General features: G+C 43.8%; 1 protein-coding gene across 6 annotated transcripts in view; it reads left to right on the top strand.

Moving 5' to 3' along the window:
• Positions 1-17,841, top strand: part of PIAS3 (protein inhibitor of activated STAT 3) — a 40,949-nt gene that overhangs the window by 5,882 nt on the left and 17,226 nt on the right. For 5 of the 6 annotated variants that reach the window (XR_013833969.1, XM_079957480.1, XM_079957477.1 and 2 more), the window contains 2 exons: positions 12,242-12,707; positions 15,143-15,227. Coding sequence is in view for 5 of the 6 variants with exons in the window: in XM_079957477.1 (XP_079813603.1) it covers positions 12,242-12,707; positions 15,143-15,227 (551 nt within the window). In the remaining variant the exon portion in view is untranslated. Of the gene's footprint in view, positions 1-11,086; positions 11,478-12,241; positions 12,708-15,142; positions 15,228-17,841 lie in introns of those variants that run through there. The other variant, XM_079957481.1, reaches the window with a different exon arrangement.

Below are 17,841 nucleotides of genomic sequence, written 5' to 3'. Positions count from 1 at the left end.
TTCACGGGAAAGTTCCTTTTCTTTCCCTTTTATCTTGGAACAGCAAGGTCAGCCTGAAGTTGCAGTTTGCTTAAAAGGAAGAAATGAAGCTCAGGGACAGCAACTCTAACAAAAAGAACAAAAGTTACTTTTTAAAAGGCTAAGTTGGCAGCAACAGGCCAGCTTTTCATCTTCAGGGCTGTGGAAGGTTTGACTGTGGTTTAATAGCAGGTGATCAAATGCCAGCAGCAGTGACTGAAAGGATACCTTTATACCAAATAGCATCAGGTGGCTCAAGCAAGCTATTCAAGGCGCATTGTGCAGGGTACCTGCCCCTCATGGCTGGAATCTCTTTGGGGTTAGGGTTGAACTGGAGAGCCCTGAAAGAAGCACTTCTGTACATGTAAGGTGTCACTTCCTGAACTTTTGAGAGCCAGAGCACACCTTTCCTGAATTTAAATCGGAACACTTTGCTTTTAACACCTGGGGAGGTGGGCAAAGGAGCTCCTGGTATACTGGTCCCATAGCCAGCAGGGGCCCAAGATTCTGAATTTTCTGTTTTTTGTTTTTGTTATTTTAAGAAAGTAAGCCTATAGCTCTCCTTGAAAGTAAGTTATGAAGCAAAATGTGCAGGTCTTCTTCCAAGCCATTTTTGTGAGACGGGCCCAAACTGGCTGCTCCCAATTTTACGTGTTTTTAGCCAATGAGTGAAGTAAGATCAGTGACTGCCAAGTGAGTTATTTGGAGACCAGACAGGATCCCAGGGCTGCTTCTTGTCTGGCTCCTGTTGCATTTTCTAGTTCTTGGGATCTCTTTAGTTTCCACGTTTCCCCACCACAGGTGGGGTGCATATTTCATGTTGTGGGTTTATCTGAGATCAGGTACTCCTTAGAAGAAGTTATTTTTCTGCAAATCCTGCTGTGCAATAAGGGTGGGTGAATGTTAGAGAATTTCCCCCCATGCCCATGGCAAATGAAAATGTGAAAACACTGCAAAGAGAAGCTAAAGACCAGGGTCTCATTAAGGACTCGCTGTATAGTTAAATTACTATACATTGTTAATATCCCTGGGTTACCTTTATGTTGTGAGCCACCCTGAGATCTACAGATGAAGGGCAGTATATAAATTTTAAATAATAATAATAATAGTGCAATAATAATAGTAACTCAAATATGTGCATATAAGGTTTAGGCAGCAATATTATGCACACATGCCTCCTTGAGATTAAGTCCTGTTGAACTCTGCAGTGCATACTTTTGAGTAAACGTAGGCAGAAGTAGGAAATCCTGTGGGGAGTGTCAGGCATATACAGTGGGTCAGGTTGAAGGAGATAGCACAACTACACAAACTCCCTTCTTCTCCCCTGCCCCCTCCCACTTTTTGCCGCTTTGTGCTTTTTCAGACAGGAAGAGCCGGATCTGGCAAGCAGTGGGGAGCCGCCTGTGGGCCTTGCATTGCCACCCCCAACTCCTCCATTTAAAGGATGGAATTTTCCAGGCCCTTTTTCTGCCAATCCCCCCTTCTGCAAATAAGGCCTCAGCTAAGACATTTCACTTGGAGGAGAGTAATGTTTAAGCACATGGGTTGGTTGTGTGTGTGTGTGTGTGTGTGTGTAGAGCGTTGCATTTTCAAAGGCTGATTTAGCCCACCCATGGAGCTGGAGCATTTGCCCAGCTGGCTGCCTTGATGGCTTTCTTAACCTCTTTGAAGTCTGAAGGCTCCCTCCCGGCAAACTGAATCCCCTCTTGTCTCTCTTTCTCGCCCCCATCAACCCTTTTCCCATGTTCTGCTTTGTTTCGTTTGTTCCATATTTATTTGACTGAGACCAAGAAAGATTTGGTTTCCCCACCTTGGAGGTCTGTCTGTCTGGGGTTGGGGGGGGGGGGGCTGCAGTGTCCAGGAAGGGGCTCCTTTGGAAAGAGAAATGAAGGGTTTGTTTTCAGCGATTGTATACTTAGGACTAGCTCTGATAATTTTGCATATTTGGCAGCTAAAAATAAAATAAAAGATTTCCCAGACTCTGAGGCAAGCAGAGACTAGGCAATTCCTCACTGTATATAGGACTCACAAGAACTTGCAATGCTTTGTCAGGTACACATGGAACAAAGGGGGAATTTAGATCTTGGGTGGGCACTAAAATCTTCTGCAGCGCCCCCCGTTTCCTGTCATTATCCAGCTTCCTCCTTCACCTTTGCCCACATGATTTCAATCTAATCTTCAGAGGCTAGGAACTTGCCTTTCCTCTTATATTAATGAAAAATATTGTCATGATACAAAATCCTTTGCCCCAGGTAGCAATGCTCCATCTTTGCACAGAGAAGTTGTGGATCTGCAGGGCTTAACTCAGGTGCTGCACAGATATTTTGTTTTTTTATTGTTTGTTTTTTTATATATATTTATTAAAATTTTTAAACATAAATGCAGAAATAAAAAACAATGAAACATATATCATAACATATTTTCTTAGCTTCATTGGACTCCCTCACGTCTCCCGCTCCCACTTGCGTCATTGTCAATTCTTACCCGCAATTTATCATCTTGTTTACATTCTTATATCCCATTCATTTAAAATATAATCTAATAATCCTCCCAAAGGTTTATGTTTTTTTCCTCAATCTCACTTGTCATCCTAATTCCATCTAGTTTAGTGGTGCTCAATTCTTTATGATCTAGCATCCTTCTTAACATTCAACCAAATTACAATGCTTTTTAAAATAAATCTTAAATTTCTTCCAGTCTTCTTCAACTTTCTCTTCTCCCAGGTCTCGGATTCTGCCGGTCATCTCGGCTAGTTCCATATAGTCTATCAGCTGCATCTGCCACTCTTCCAGTGTGGGTAGATCTTGGGTTTTCCAGTGCTTAGCGATAAGTATCCTTGCTGCTGTTGTTGCATACATAAAAAATGTTCGGTCCTTCCTTAACACCTTCTGGCTGACAATACCCAAAAGGAAGGCCTCTGGTTTCTTAGTGAAGGTATACTTAAATACCTTTTTCAGCTCATTATATATCATTTCCCAGAAAGCCTTCACTCTAGGGCAAGTCCACCAGAGGTGAAAGAATGTTCCTTCATTTTCTTTACATTTCCAACATTTATTATCAGACAAATGGTATATTTTGGCAAGTTTAACTGGGGTCATGTACCATCTATATATCATTTTCATTACATTTTCCTTCAAAGCATTACATGCAGTGAAGTTCAACCCAATGGTCCACAACCTTTCCCAGTCCTCAAACATAATGTTGTGCCCAATGTCCTGTGCCCACTTTATCATAGCCGATTTAACCATTTCATCTTGTGTATTCCATTTTAACAGCAAGTTATACATTCTTGAAAGTACCTTAGTCTTAGGCTCTAACAGTTCTGTTTCCAACTTCGATTTCTCCACCTGGAACCCTAACTTTTTGTCATTTTTAAAGACTTCTTTAATCTGAGCGTAGTGTAGCCAGTCTCGCACTTTATCCTTCATTTTCTCCAAACTCTGCAATTTCCAATTGTCTCCATCTTTTTCTAGTATTTCCCAATATTTTGGCCATTTGGCCTCCATATTGGGTCTTTTTCGGGCCTTAGCTTCCAGCGGTGAAAGCCACCTTGGAGTTTTATTTTCCAATAAGTCTTTATATTTTGTCCAGACATTAAACACTGCTTTTCTGACAATATGATTCTTAAAGGCCTTATTGATCTTAACCTTGTCATACCATAAGTATGCATGCCAACCAAAAGCATTGTTAAAACCTTCCAGATCCAGAACGTCAGTGTCCTCGAGAAGTAGCCAGTCTTTTAGCCAGCAGAAAGCTGCGGCCTCATAGTACAACTTTAGGTCTGGCAGGGCAAAGCCCCCTCTTTCTTTCGCATCAGTTAATATCTTAAACTTAATTCTGGGCTTTTTGCCCTGCCAGACAAACTTAGAGATGTCTCTCTGCCACTTCCAGAAGCACTCCGTCTTGTCCACAATCTGTAGTGTTTGAAACAAAAACAACATTTTTGGCAATACATTCATCTTAATAGCAGCAATTCGGCCTAACAAAGAAAGTTTCAATTTTGTCCAACTGTCTAAGTCTCTTTTAATTTCAGACCAACATTTTTCATAGTTATCCTTAAAAAGACTCAGATTTTTTGCTGTTATGTTTACCCCTAGGTACTTTACTTTTTTAACCACAGTTCTGTCTCTCTCTGAAACCGTTCTGACTCTGTATCTGTCAAATTTTTTCCCAGCACCTTAGTTTTCTGTTTGTTTAATTTGAATCCTGCCACCCGACCAAAGTCTTGAATCAATTGTAACACTCTTTTCGTACTAGATTCTGGCTCCTGCAGGGTCAAAACTAGGTCATCTGCAAAAGCTTTAAGTTTGTATTGTTTCGCTCCGACCTGGATTCCTTCCACCAACCGGTCCCCTCTGATCATGTTCAAGAGCACCTCCAGAACCGAAATAAATAGCAGAGGGGAAATGGGGCAGCCTTGTCGTGTTCCTTTTTCAATTTTAAACTCTTCTGTAACCACATTGTTAACTATCAATTTAGCTTTTTGTTCTGAATATATTGCATCAATCCCATTCTCAAAACCCCGTCCCACTCCCATTTCTTTTAAATTTCCCTTCATAAATTTCCAAGAGATATTGTCAAAGGCCTTCTCCGCATCTATAAAAATTAACACTGCTTTTGTATTTATGTCTGTTTGCAAAAGTTCCAAAATGTCAATGATATTCCTTGTGTTAGCAAACAAGTGTCTACCTGGGAGAAAGCCTGCCTGGTCTTTATGAATTACTTCATTTAATACTTTTTTGAGTCTACTTGCCAAAACGTCTGCAAATATTTTGTAATCCACATTTAAAAGGGAGATGGGACGATAGTTCTTAAGTTGTGTCTTTTCAGCTTCCGATTTTGGTATCAATGTGATAAAAGCTTCTTTCCACGATTCCGGCGCCTTCTTCCCCTCCATAATTTCATTGCTGACCTCCATCAGTGGTTGTATCAGATAGTCTTTTAATGTCTTGTAGTACTTGGAGGTCAGCCCATCTGGCCCTGGGGATTTGCCCAATTGCATGTTCTGAATGGCTTGTTCAATCTCTTGTCGTGTTATTTTGCAATTCAGGATTGATCTATTTTCTTGTGACAATTTTGTTAGTCCATTTTTTTCCAAAAATTGTTTAATCTCAACCTCATCTTGCGGCCCTTGAGTATATAATCTTTTGAAATATCTCTGGAAGCACTTTCTGATCTCCACAGGGTTCTGAATATTTCTTCCTTCAATTTCTAAATTTGTAACTGTATTTAGTTTTTGTCTCCTCTTCAACTGCCAAGCTAGCAGTTTCCCACATTTATTTGCCGATTCAAAAGTTTTTTGTTTCATTAATTTAATCTTCCACTCTATTTCCTGGTTTATCAATTTAGAATATTGTGCTTGATGAAGTTTGATTTCTCTCAGGGTCGGCTGTGACTTCGGATTTGACCTTAACTTCTTCTCCAATTCTTTGATTTTCTCCAATATCTTGTCTTTCCTCTCATTTTGTCTCCTTTTCTTTACAGCATTCTGTTGTATCAAGAACCCCCTCATTACAGCCTTACTTGCGTCCCAGATAGTTCTTTTTTCCACCGTAGTGTTCATGTTTATCTCAAAATAGTCCTTCAAGGCTTTTTGGGCCTTCTCAACAATCTCCTGATCTCTAAACAAATTGTCATTCATCTTCCATCTAAAGGAGCCGGTTGGTAGTAGTGTCATGTCCATCTTCGTTGCATTATGGTCGGAGCAGGTCTTTGGGCAGATTTCCACCTTTCTGACCTTGGGTGCCAGACCTCTAGTTATCCATATTTGGTCGATTCTTGTCCAAGTCAGCTGGGCTTCAGAGAAAAATGTTCCCTCTCTTCCCAAGGGATTCTTCGTTCTCCAAATGTCAATTAAGTCCATATTGTCTGTCATTTCAAAAAAAGTCTTTGGTAGTCTGCCGTCCTTTGTAACATTTTGGCTTTGTGACTTATCCATGTTAGTTGATACGACCCCGTTCATATCTCCCATCATAATGATGTTGTCATAGTCCACTGAATCCAGCATTGTCTCATGCAACTTCTTGTAAAATTCCGATTTCCCTTCATTTGGTGCATAAATTCCTAATAACAAAATCTTCTCTCCTTGATGTTGTATCTCAATTGCTAAAATTCTTCCATGTTCATCTTTAAATAAGAATTTGGGTGACAGGCTCTCTTTTGCATATATCACCACGCCTCTCTTCTTTACTCTGTCCGAAGATATAAATTCCTGGCCAAGTCTTTTGTTTATTAACACTTTTCTGTGGAGCCTAGTCACATGTGTTTCTTGTAGGCAAATGATATCCAATTGTTCCTTTTTTAATATGTGAAAAATTTTCCTCCTTTTTTCCGGGATGTTACAGCCATTTATATTCCAACTCAAGAGTTGCAGAGACATCCTGAATTAATCTGATTATTTTCCTGGGGGTGGTGTCTTGTTCACTGGATCTTCAGGTTCCGAGGGTGCAGGTACCGCTGGTGCTCCAGGCCCAGAGGGTAATTCAATTCCCTTTTGAAGGTCCTCTCCGTATGCAGTCAAAAATTTATCTCTGTCTTCCAATGTTCTGATTTTAACCTTCTTCCCTCTAACAGTGAAAGATACTCCTTGGGGAAATTCCCACCTGAAGATAATTGAGTTGCTCCTCAACAATTTGACCAGTTCAAGATATTCAGATCTAAGATCCAACAGTTGTTTAGGGATGTCCTTGTAAATTTCAATTCTTCTGTCCGAAATGTCCAGTGACTTTCCGTAGTGTAGGCCCAAAATCTTATCCCTTTCCTCCTTTGATCTCAATGTTATCAAACAGTCTCTGGGCTTCTCTTTCTTTACAAGTCTTCCAAGCCTGAAGGCTGATATGATTTTAAAGTCCTTTTCCTCTAAATTCCAAAACTTGGAAAACTCTTTAGTCAGGAAGTTTCCTTCTTCCGCTTCTGGTATTGACCTTATCCTAAGGTTGCTCTCCCGGTTCCGCAGTTCTATCATGGAGAGGTAGGTCTGGTGTTCACCTACTTGTTTGCTGAGTGGTCTTACCTCTTGTTCCAAATTTCCCAGTCTTTGGCTAGTATCCTCAGCCAATTTCTGATTTTCTGCCGTGGCCTCCGTCAGTTCTCCAATTGCTTGTACGTTCTGTGATACTTGTCCATTTAATCTATTTAAACATTCTGTGTTTTGATCAATTTTAGCTGTTTGCTCATCAGCTTTCTTATCCAGAGATTCTACTCTCTTGTCCAAAGATTCCAGTTTTTCATAGATTTTCTCTAAAATAGAAGCAGTTGCTCCTGAGGCCATATCTTCCAGTTGTAATTGCTCAGTTTCTCCCTCCCCTGCTTGTGACCGAGAAGCAGCTTCTTCTTCTGAAGGCAGAGTAGGTACAGATGATCTACGTGCCTGAGAGGCTGTGGTTAAAGTTGTTAAAGTTGTTTGTCTAGTTTTTGGTCCCTTTTTTCTTGCGCCACTCATTCCAGAGTTATCTAAAAGTCAAGGTCAAGCTGAGTTGTTCCCATGAGAAAACAACAGCCCAGATGGTAACAGTCAAACAGGAGGCCAGGAAAGGAAAGTAAAATAATGTCACTGCTGTAAATCCCGAATCCTCTAGGGGGAGCTTAAAATGTCTTTAGGGAAAAGATCAATTCTGGTAAAATTGCTAAAATCAAGTTTAAAGTCCAGGAACCTTCAATAGCAGGTTTTAAGCAGAGTTAGTATTAACAGCCACATTGTTTCAAACAGTGCAAACTGGTATTTCAAATGATGCTTCAAAGTAGCAAGTCCAAACTCCCTCAGAATGTTGCAATTTTTAATTCAAAGTAACCAAATCTGCAGACTGACAGCTCAGTCACTCAGGCAGCTCCAGAACCTGGGTTTCTTACTCAAATTATATTTCCGATAGAAGAAAGGTATCACGATGCAAGTAAAGAGCATAAAATCAAGTGCTTAAAGTCCTTATTTTGCTTACAAGAAAGTTCAGCGGTTGCTCAGATCGATTAGGTTAAAAATTCTTTCTTTGCCTCCACTCCTCCAGCTCTTTGCTTTGAAGTTCAGTGACAGCGGAAGACGGACTTCCTGTTTTACGTCGCTCCGCTTTCAGCCAAATTCAATAATTTTTAGTCTCAAATTTTGTAAAGTCCTCTTTACTCACGGATTGTTGCTTTTCCAAATCAGAAGTTTCAGGAAAAGAGGTCAGCGCTCACCGGCAGCAGCAGCGCGGCTTCACTCCGTAGCTTGCGAAACGACCCACAGCGCCGCTACCCCCTCCCCGCTCCGGAGCCCCTTACGGGGTTCCTTCAACGTTTCAGGGGTTGCTTCTGGCGCCCGCTGGGTCCCAAGACCACAGGCTTTTGCTGCCTGTGGGTTTCCGACGTGGGTCTCCGCTTTGCCGTAGCGGACGACCCGTTTCCCACGAAGCTTCCTCTTCACAGAAGGAAGAGGACCGCCATTGCCGTTCGCGCCGCCTCCGGAAGTCCTTAGAACATGGGAAACCTCTTTTTACAGAAGATGGGTTGGTCTCGCTCAGTAGAGCCTGCCCAAAGACCGAGGAGACTGTGACCCTCCAGTTGTTGTTGGGTTAGTACACTCATCGTTCCATCCATTGGCCATCCTGGTTGAGGCTGATGGAAGTTGATCTCCAGGATGTTCAAAAAGGAGTCTTTCCTAGCCCCATCTGGAAAAGCTGGGAATGAACCTAGGCTCTCCTGTGTGCAAAGTTTATCATAAGAAGAGCATTCTGGGTCAAGCTAATGGCCTGGCCACTGCATCATCCTGTTCTCAGAGTGGCCAACCAGGTGCCCATTATGGGAAGCCCGAAAGCAGGACTTGAGCACAGCAGCCCCACTTGTGATTCCCAGCAATTGGCAGCCAGAGGGACACCCTACCATTTTGCTGTGGCCCATCCCCTGGGCCGCAGAAGAAAAACCAAAACACCCACGGTAGCTTAGTGAGAGATCCCTGTAATTCTTGAGAGTGCCTTGTTGATGCTGCATCCTGGAAACCAGAGAGGCTCTTGGCTTCAAGACAACCTTCTCTGTGCCTCTTGCACTGGCAAGAGCTCCCACTGAAAATCTGAGAAGCAGATTGAAAACCACGCGTTGTCCCCGTATCTCTGTGAACCTATATAGACTGTTTTGTTGTTTGCGTTCCTAACATTTCTCAATTTATTTTCTGTTAAACTAGAAACAAACAAAAAAGCAACAAACACGACCTTAAAAGCAGACTGAACCATATAAATAGCATAAAAACAGGAATGAGCAGCCCTCTGCCCGATTTACAAACCAAACAACCCTGAGACTCCCAAATTTAGAATGCTGTTGAGGATTAAAGGGAAAGGATTTTATCTTTAATTGAAAACCCCTGGGGTGATGCTCTGTAAGCCTTCCTCTCAGGTTGTCCTATAATTTGTGTTCCATCTCTGAGTAGCTCCTCCCATGTTACAAACTTTTAGTGTTTTAAATAATTGTGACATTCATCCTCAGAACAGCCTTGTGAGTTAGGTGTTTGTTCTCATCCTCCTGGGTCTGCACACTCAATAGAGGTGAGACTCCCAACTCATCTTCTCTTAGGCCCCAAAGCAGTTCTTTATCTGCTGGACCAGAGTTGCCCTGCCTTATTTTCTGAATTGGTTGTTCTTGAGTTTTGAGCAGGGAGAGAAGCCTGTGGAGGTTTGAGCTGAGGAAATGTGGCTGGCAAATGTGAAGTTGGGTGAAGGGGTGGGAGGTGAGTACCCTTGCAAGAAAGACTGTCCACCTCCTCTCCCTCCAAACCTCACATGTGTTGCTGGTCAGTTTTCTCTCTTTGATCTTGGTAGTCAGTGAGGACTAGAAACCAATTTAAAGGGTGTCTAAATTCAGGTGATCTTTCAAACCAGCTACTGGAGACATGCTGCAAGCTTCCATTCCCCTTACCCCTTGCTTGCACACCTGTTAGCCCCCTTCCTGCTTTCCACCCAGCTATAGTGCTGGCTGGGGCTGATGGGAGTTGTAGTCCAAAACATCTGAAGAACAGCAGGTTGGAGAAGGCTGACATAGAGCCAATAATGAGCACTCAACCAGGTGTTGAGTTGCCTAACCGTGGTATTGCCCCAGCCCACATTTTACCATCTTGAAATGAGAGGAAAGGTGTTTGCTTCTGTAGAGAGGAAGTAAAGTCCCTTTCCTCATAGGGGAGTCACTCCATCTCCTTGATAATTTTGGTATCCCTTTTCTGCATGCAAAGCAGGTACTTTCTACTGAGTTAATGGGCTACCGGATCCTTTGAGAGGCATTAGACCTGGGTCTTCTCTTCCCAAAGCAGGTGTTCTGCCTCTGAGCTCAGGTGACCACCTTGGCATGATCCAGATCTTGGGAAACATTAATGGCTAACCTGCCCCCCATTCCTAAGTTTCCAAGTATGACCTAATGCCTCTTGGATGTACGTTATGTCCTGCTCCCCCTCAATTCTTTGGGATGGTTTAGCCCATGGGTAGGCAAACTAAGGGCCGGGGCCGGATCAGGCCCAATCGCCTTCTAAATCTGGCCCATGGACAGTCCGGGAATCAGTGTGTTTTTACATGAGTAGAATGTGTCCTTTTATTTAAAATGCATCTCTGGGTTATTTGGGGGGGGCTGCCTGGTGTTTTTACATGAGTAGAATGTGTGCTTTTATTTAAAATGCATCTCTGGGCTATTTGTGGGGCATAGGAATTTGTTCATTTCCCCCCCTTCAAAATATAATCCGGCCCCCCGCAAGGTCTGAGGGACAGTGGACCGGCCCCCTGCTGAAAAAGTTTGCTGACCCCTGGTTTAGCCTATAAAGTGGCATGATAGGAAGCAGGCAGCTACATTGCAGGGGGTGGGGGGCAAGACTGACTAAAGGTATCACATTCCAAAACATTTTGTAGCTATGGGGGAAACCTGGGGGGAAAGTGTTGGGGAGTGGATTGTAGGAAAAAGTTGTATTGTATGCAGTGCTTTCTCATTAACCCTAAACTTATTTTGCTGGTTTGAGAATATGAAGTGTGTGTGTATTTAATGTACCGTATATCTTAGTGCTCACAGTTGTATTGCGTATTTATTTATTTCACACAGTTTACACACTGCTTGACTTTTTTATTTTTAATATAAAGCTATGCAGTTTTTAAAGATATACATGCCTTAGTTTTATTGAAATGGCAACCGTGAATATATCTAGGAGCTATTGATAAGAGCTTTTTGCCATTTGGGAAAATGAGAGAGAGAGAGAATGTTTCGGGTTCCTGCAGGTGACTTCATGAGCTAAGAGCCCAGGTCCAGAAGGTTGAAACGCCTTACCTTTTAGGCTGCACACATTTATGAAGCACCTGAAGATGGTCTGCGTTTGGCAACATCTGAAAGTGTTTTTCCAGCACCAGATCCTAGAATTGTTGCTTGCTTGGCCATCCAATCAAGTACATCAGCACTGCAGTTGCTGATATTACTGCTTTTGAATCTTGTATTTGACTGGGAGGTGTGCAGGACTATGAATTAGCTGTGTAAGTAGTATTTTTAAAACTCTGCTTTAAAAAGTATTTTACTTGCAGATCTGAAAGAGAAGGATTGGACCAAATTCATTATTATTAATTTCATTAACAATTTCATGGACGAGAGGGCTATCGATGGGTGCTAGGGATGATGACTATGCTGTGCCTCCATGGTTGGAGGCAAGAATGCTTCTTCTTGCTGCAAGCCACAGGAGGGGAGTGTGCTCTTTTGTTTTTGAATCCTGCTTGCAGCTTTCCCATTGGGGCATCTGGTTTGCCACTGTGAGGACAGGATGCTGGATTAAATAGGTCCCCCTTGGCCTGATCCAGCAGGCCCTCCTTATGTTCTAGAAAACTGGTTTTCTTCCACCAATTTCTCCATTGTTAAAAAAAATCAATTCCCCTCCTATTTCTTTCTTGATGATATGGGGTGAAGTGAACCTGAATTTTTCCTTCTCCTCCCCAGGCTTTTGCTTCTCTAGCCCAAACTCTGTGCCCTAAGCAGCACCCTCTCCCCTTCTATTGTCTAGGAGTACCCCCCACCCACCCGTCTTCCACCCTCACAACTGGAAATCCTGCAGTCAGTTTGGTTCTTGTGTAGATGGAATCAGGAGCTGGAGATAGGTGCTTCATTCTGAGTTGGGTACCAGATGTGTACAATATCAGATGTTTTAATGCCAGAGATGGCTAGCACTAAAATTTGGGGTTCAGGGAGTGCCATCTCAAAATCTAGATGTTTCTCTAAATATTCTGTTCCTCTCTCTACCCCCTTCCAGCACATGGTTATGAGCTTTAGAGTGTCGGAGCTGCAGGTGCTTCTGGGTTTCGCGGGCAGAAACAAGAGCGGGAGGAAGCATGAGTTGCTCACCAAGGCCCTGCAGCTGCTGAAGTCTGGCTGCAGCCCGGCCGTTCAGATGAAAATCAAGGAGCTGTACCGGCGACGGTTCCCCCGGAAGATCCTCACCCCCTCGGACTTATCCATGCTGCACCTCCAGGCGGGACAGCTGCCCTCCACCACGACGCTGACCCAGGGCACCATGTGCCACTTGCCCTACGACAACGGGTCAGTGACCTCTGGGGTGCCGGTTGGCATGTTGCCCCCGGTGCCTATGTTGGGACCCAAGCATGAGGCGGACGTCCCACACTTGTCTCCCCCCATCCACCCAGTTCACCCGGACGTGAAAATGCGGCGATTGCCCTTCTACGATGTATACGACGAGCTCATCAAGCCCACCACGTTGGGTGAGTCCTCCAAGCTGTTTCTTCCGTTTTGCCCTTTCCTCCCTACTGACTCTAGAACTTGAGATAGCTAGGGATGAAGAGTGCTGTGGAACCCAGAAGCTTGCAAACTGTGTCTGCCAAAACATTGGCGCCAGCCAGGGGAAATAAGATTCCACAAGAGGAAATCATTATGTCTGAATTGACAAATCATGATTTGCAATTGGCCAGCAAGCCTTGGTTTGAAGTGGGTTTGCAAATCTGGGTTTGTGGTTAGCTATGGTTTGGCGTGATGACAAATGGAAGAGAAGGGTCAAGGCTCGCCGATAGAGCGGCTGCTTTGCCTGCAAAAGGTCTCGGGTTCAATCTCTGCTGGTATCTTCAGGTAGGGCTGGGCATGTCCCCTGTGTGGAAACCCAGGAGAGCCACTGCTGCTGCCAGTCAGTGTAAGCAGTACTGAGCTAGATGGACCAGTGGCCTGGCTCAGAATAAGGTAGCTCCCTATGTTCTTAAATCTTAGTTGCTCAACCCTGTGAGGTCTTTTATGCCATAGACATTGAGGTGAACTTACAAAGTTGAATGCTGAAGGGATAGAAAATGAAAAATAGACTGGCTAATTTGAGTTACATATTGAAAAGGGAAAAATGGCAAACAAAACACCCTCCCCTTCCCCCCCCCCCATCATCCTGAAAGAATAGTTCAGATCTAAATACTATTTAGGTTCATATAAGCAGAGAGAGTCCAAAAGTCGATGTCACTCTAAGGAAGGCTTTAATACAACCATATGTTACAGGGTGGAGCGGGTACAGTTTGTGCGGCAGAGTTTGTGTTCTGGTTAAATTATTTAATTAGTCCAATAATCAACAAAAGAAGAAGAAAATGGAAAGAGGCAAGCAGCTCTGCACCCAGGATTGCCTTTTGTCTGTTGTGGGGGGGGGGGGGGGCTAAATGATGGTTAGGGCAAGCCATGGTTCATTGTGCTGTGGAAAATGAGCCACTGAAACCAGAAGCTTCTCAGTGAGACAATTTTTGTTGAGTCCCAAGATTCCAAAAAATAAACACTTTTCTGAGAATTTAACAAAGCATTAGTGCTTTGTGTGTGTCCAAGGAGATGGAAAGAGATGGTAGAGGGAGACCATTGCCAAATCCTTGCAAGTTTTGGTTTGATTGTCAGGGCCAAAAGTAATTATATGTGTCTTATGGCACATGAAAAATTGACAGATTTGTCATGGCAAGAGTGTTGGTGAGCTAATGCCAGCTTAATAATAATAATAATAATATAGAGTGGCATGTGTTTTGCAGTAGAACCAGAGTGAGACTGAGTAAGGGTAAAGGGCCCTTTTTCTCATTCCTGAGGCCATGAAGTGCTGCAGGAATGTTTAACTGATAGTTCTTGCCTTGGCTTCACCTGCAGGGCCCGGGAATTTCTCTGTCCCAGGGCTAGCATTTTTCAGATTTTTCTGCTGAGGGGCAGAGCTGCTTGTGTCTCACCCTGTAATGGTAGGAGAGAGAGTATGAAGACACAGAGATTCTAGTCTCATATACACCAGGCACTATGCATTCTGCACTGAAAGAAAAAAAAATTCCATTATCTGTGTCAATTGTGCAATTTGCACAATGCCTTCTGCCTTCCCTAACTATTTTGTGTGATGGTTTTTTTGCTTTGCAAGTTGTGCGCAGGAACCTGAATTGTGCAGGCCAAACCTCCCCAATGTAGGGCCCTCCAGATGTTTGGGACTGGTCATAGTTGCTGGGGCTGATGGGAGTTGTAGTCCAAAATATCTATATATTGAGGTGCATAGGAAGCTGCCTTCAGCCAGATCAGATGGCCAGTCGGCAGCTTTGGATTTGGGTGGGTGTCACCTGCTGCACATTGATCCGTTTTTTAACTTCTGATGCCATGGATTGGGTCCTTCCGCATGCAGAGCACATGGTCCCCCACTGAATCATTCCTTCCCTCCCAACTGGTAGTGCACACTGGTGATTCTTCACCAGTTTCCTCTCTACCTCCATGCAATACTGTTGCTGCAATGTGTTAGCTGTGCTTGTGTTTTGAACTGTTTTTAAACCTAGTTGAGATGGCAGTTTAGAAGGCAATTAATAAATTAAGTGTAATAATAGTATTAATAATCCCTGACCATTGACCATTGCTGACTGCTAGGGCTGAGCGATGGGAGTTGGAGTCCAAGGATATCTGGAGAGCTGCATTTTCCCCACCCCTGTGCTAGACATTAAGGAGCCAGGGATAAGCATGTGGAGCCCATTTCCATTCCACCTATGATGGAGAGGGCAAATAGGTGGTCCAGGGAGCCTGCTGAGCTCCCCCCACCCCATCCTCTTCCCTCTGTTTCAGGATTCCTTTGTGCATAGCAGAATGCTTGGTTTGGCCTCTCCCATGTGGGCTTCCGATTGCGGCCTTGTCTGATCACTGCTTAGCCTCTGGCCTTTTCTCTTTGCAGCATCTGTGAACAGCCAGAGGTTTGAGGAGGCTCACTTCACCTTTGCCTTGACTCCTCAGCAGGTGCAGCAGATCCTTGCCTCTCGGTAAGGGCCATTTTATTTTCTGTTTAGGATTAGTAGCTCTTTCAGCACACACACACAAAATGCAATGGCTGAGTGCAGACATCGTATGAAACCACAGTCAAGGGTGCTTAACTGGTGTGATGTCTGAGGTTAACAACCACAGTTTGTGATTGCCTGAGAAACTGGAATTGGAAGCTGGTTTGAAGTGTGCCTGCAAACCGTGGTTTGCACTAAGCATCAGGAAATTTTAGTTACGCATTAGGACTAAGTATCGTTATTTTGTGCAGTGTCTGAATTGCCAAACCAAAGTGACAACCGGTTCTTTGCCTCGAAACAGGAGTGCTCAGCCAGACAGAAAATGAATCAAATAAGCATCTGATAAACCCTAGTTTGGCTTGTTTGTTCTAAACTATGATTGATACAAACTGTGGTGCGGTGTCTGAACCAAGCCAGCAACATAAGAGCAATGGATGTTTATTTCAAGTATTGCATCCTCCTTTTCACCAGAAACGCCTGCAAAGTGGTTTACAAAGGAAAAAACCCAAAATTAAATACATTATACAGTGGTGCCTCGCAAGACGAAATTAATCCGTTCCGCGATTCTCTTCGTCTAGCGGTTTTTTCGTCTTGCGAAGCAAGCCCATTGACGGCTTAGCGGATTAGCGCTATTAGCGGTCTAGCGGCTTTTAGCGATCAGCTGTTAAGCGGCTTATCAGCGGAACAGCTGATAAGCGGCTTAGCGGCTTAGGAAGGGGGGGGGAAAGCGAAAATAACCCGCGGGAACTCGCAAGATTTTTTCGTCTTGCGAAGCAACCCCATAGAGAAATTCGTTTAGCGAAGCGCCTCCAAAACGGAAAACCCTTTCGTCTAGCGGGTTTTCCGTCTTGCGAGGCGTTCGTCTTGCAGGGCACCACTGTATAAAACATGAAGAAAAAACCCACAATGCAGGACTTCACAATTCCATTCACTCAAAACCCACACAAATTCCACATTGACTAACACGTCCACACCTCAAATCAATTTTCACATGTACGCATTCATTCACCCACACAAACAAACTAATGGGATAGTATGCAGGATGAGTTGTGTTTAAACCAGTGAATCTTGCTCAGAGAGCAGGCTTTTCCTGTTGCTTTCACACATACAGAGAGAGAGAGAGAGATGTTTGTAGGTAAGAAAGTAATGAAGCTATGTTTATTGTCGGATATACACAATTTAGGGAGTAACTTTTTAGTTCTAGCCTAAGTAGGTAGTCTACAGTAGAACAAGGCAACCAGGCTGGCTCCTTCGTTTAGAGGATAGTTAAAGATGACCTCTCATCCCCCCCCCATATCAATATTTTATCTGATTTCAAGATTCAAAATTACATTTTAACACTCAATAATTATAACCCTATTCTGCAATACTAATGACTTCCTGCTCACCCGTCCTTGGTGTTTATAACTGTAATATAATTTCATTTTAAAGTTCCCTCATATCAGTTTTTATCCTCTTTAAGTTGCTTCTTAATATAATCTACTTCCCTCTCCCAAACTTACAACCCCCTCCCCCCGCCATGGGTATCACCAACAGAGGCAGCTGCGCATAAACATATATGCAACCAAAATGGGCGTTCCAGAAGGTTTTTACCCTTCCCTGCTGCGGACTTCATATATAAAGAGTTACTTTAAAAATAAACTAGAAGTTTGGCCACTAGGCTTAGCACGCTGGTCAAATGCTACTAATTGACCACCTATAATTTGACTGTAGTCAGTTTGAACGAAGCCTTAGGTACCACATTTGTTAGCAGGAGTTTGGGCATTGTTTGGGCAGGAACAAAGGCTGCTTGCTGCGGAGACTGGCAGCAGTCAGGGGCAAATACAGCAGTATAGCCAAACATCTCCCACTGGCTCCGTGCTGTAACTCCAGACAATGACACAGTTCTAGGCCTGGGCTGTGGACCAGCAAATGACACCATCTTGCTTGCTATAGAAATGGAAGGTTGGAAGATTCGGGGGCAGGTGAAAGAAAGTCATGCAGCACATAGTTAAACTATGGAACTCCCTCCCACTGGAGGCAGGGATGGCCACCAGCCTAGAGGCTCAGACAAATTCCTCCCTGCGCGGGAGGCAGCAGTGTTTTGGAATACCAGTTGCTGCAAACCACAGGAGAGGAGTGGTCCTGTGCTCGAATCCTGTTTGCAGGTTTCCCACGGGTACCTGGTTGGCTACTGTGAGAACAGGATGCTGGGCTAGAGGAGCCATTGGCTTAATCCAGCAGGCTCTTAATTGTGCTCTTAAACCAGAGAACCCCTTCCAGGCGTGAAGTGCTGGCCCTCAGCTCCCTGTTTATTGTAATTGTAATTTTCTAACTATAGGCTGACTCTGATGTTCCAAGACACAAGCCAAGGAGAAGGTTCTTCCCTGTCCCCATGCAGGTCAACAATTCTCCCATTTCCCTCACAGCAACAATCTGTGGTAGGCTGTTTCCCCTCTGCTGTTAGAAAGCCCACAAGCCCTCTGTGATGTCACAGAAGTTCCGCCAGTGGGGGGTGGGGTGGAGGGCTGGTTTTTGTTGTGTATGTGTTCTTTAAAAACAAAACAAAAATCTAACCTGAAAAGTAGGTTTCAGCCTGTTACGTATTGTATTATAATGA

Source organism: Podarcis cretensis (assembly GCF_951804945.1).
Source record: "Podarcis cretensis genome assembly, chromosome: 16".
NCBI lineage: Eukaryota > Metazoa > Chordata > Lepidosauria > Squamata > Lacertidae > Podarcis > Podarcis cretensis.
The sequence above is the reverse complement of the archived record's forward strand: the minus strand, read 5'-3'. Positions and strand labels throughout refer to the sequence as shown.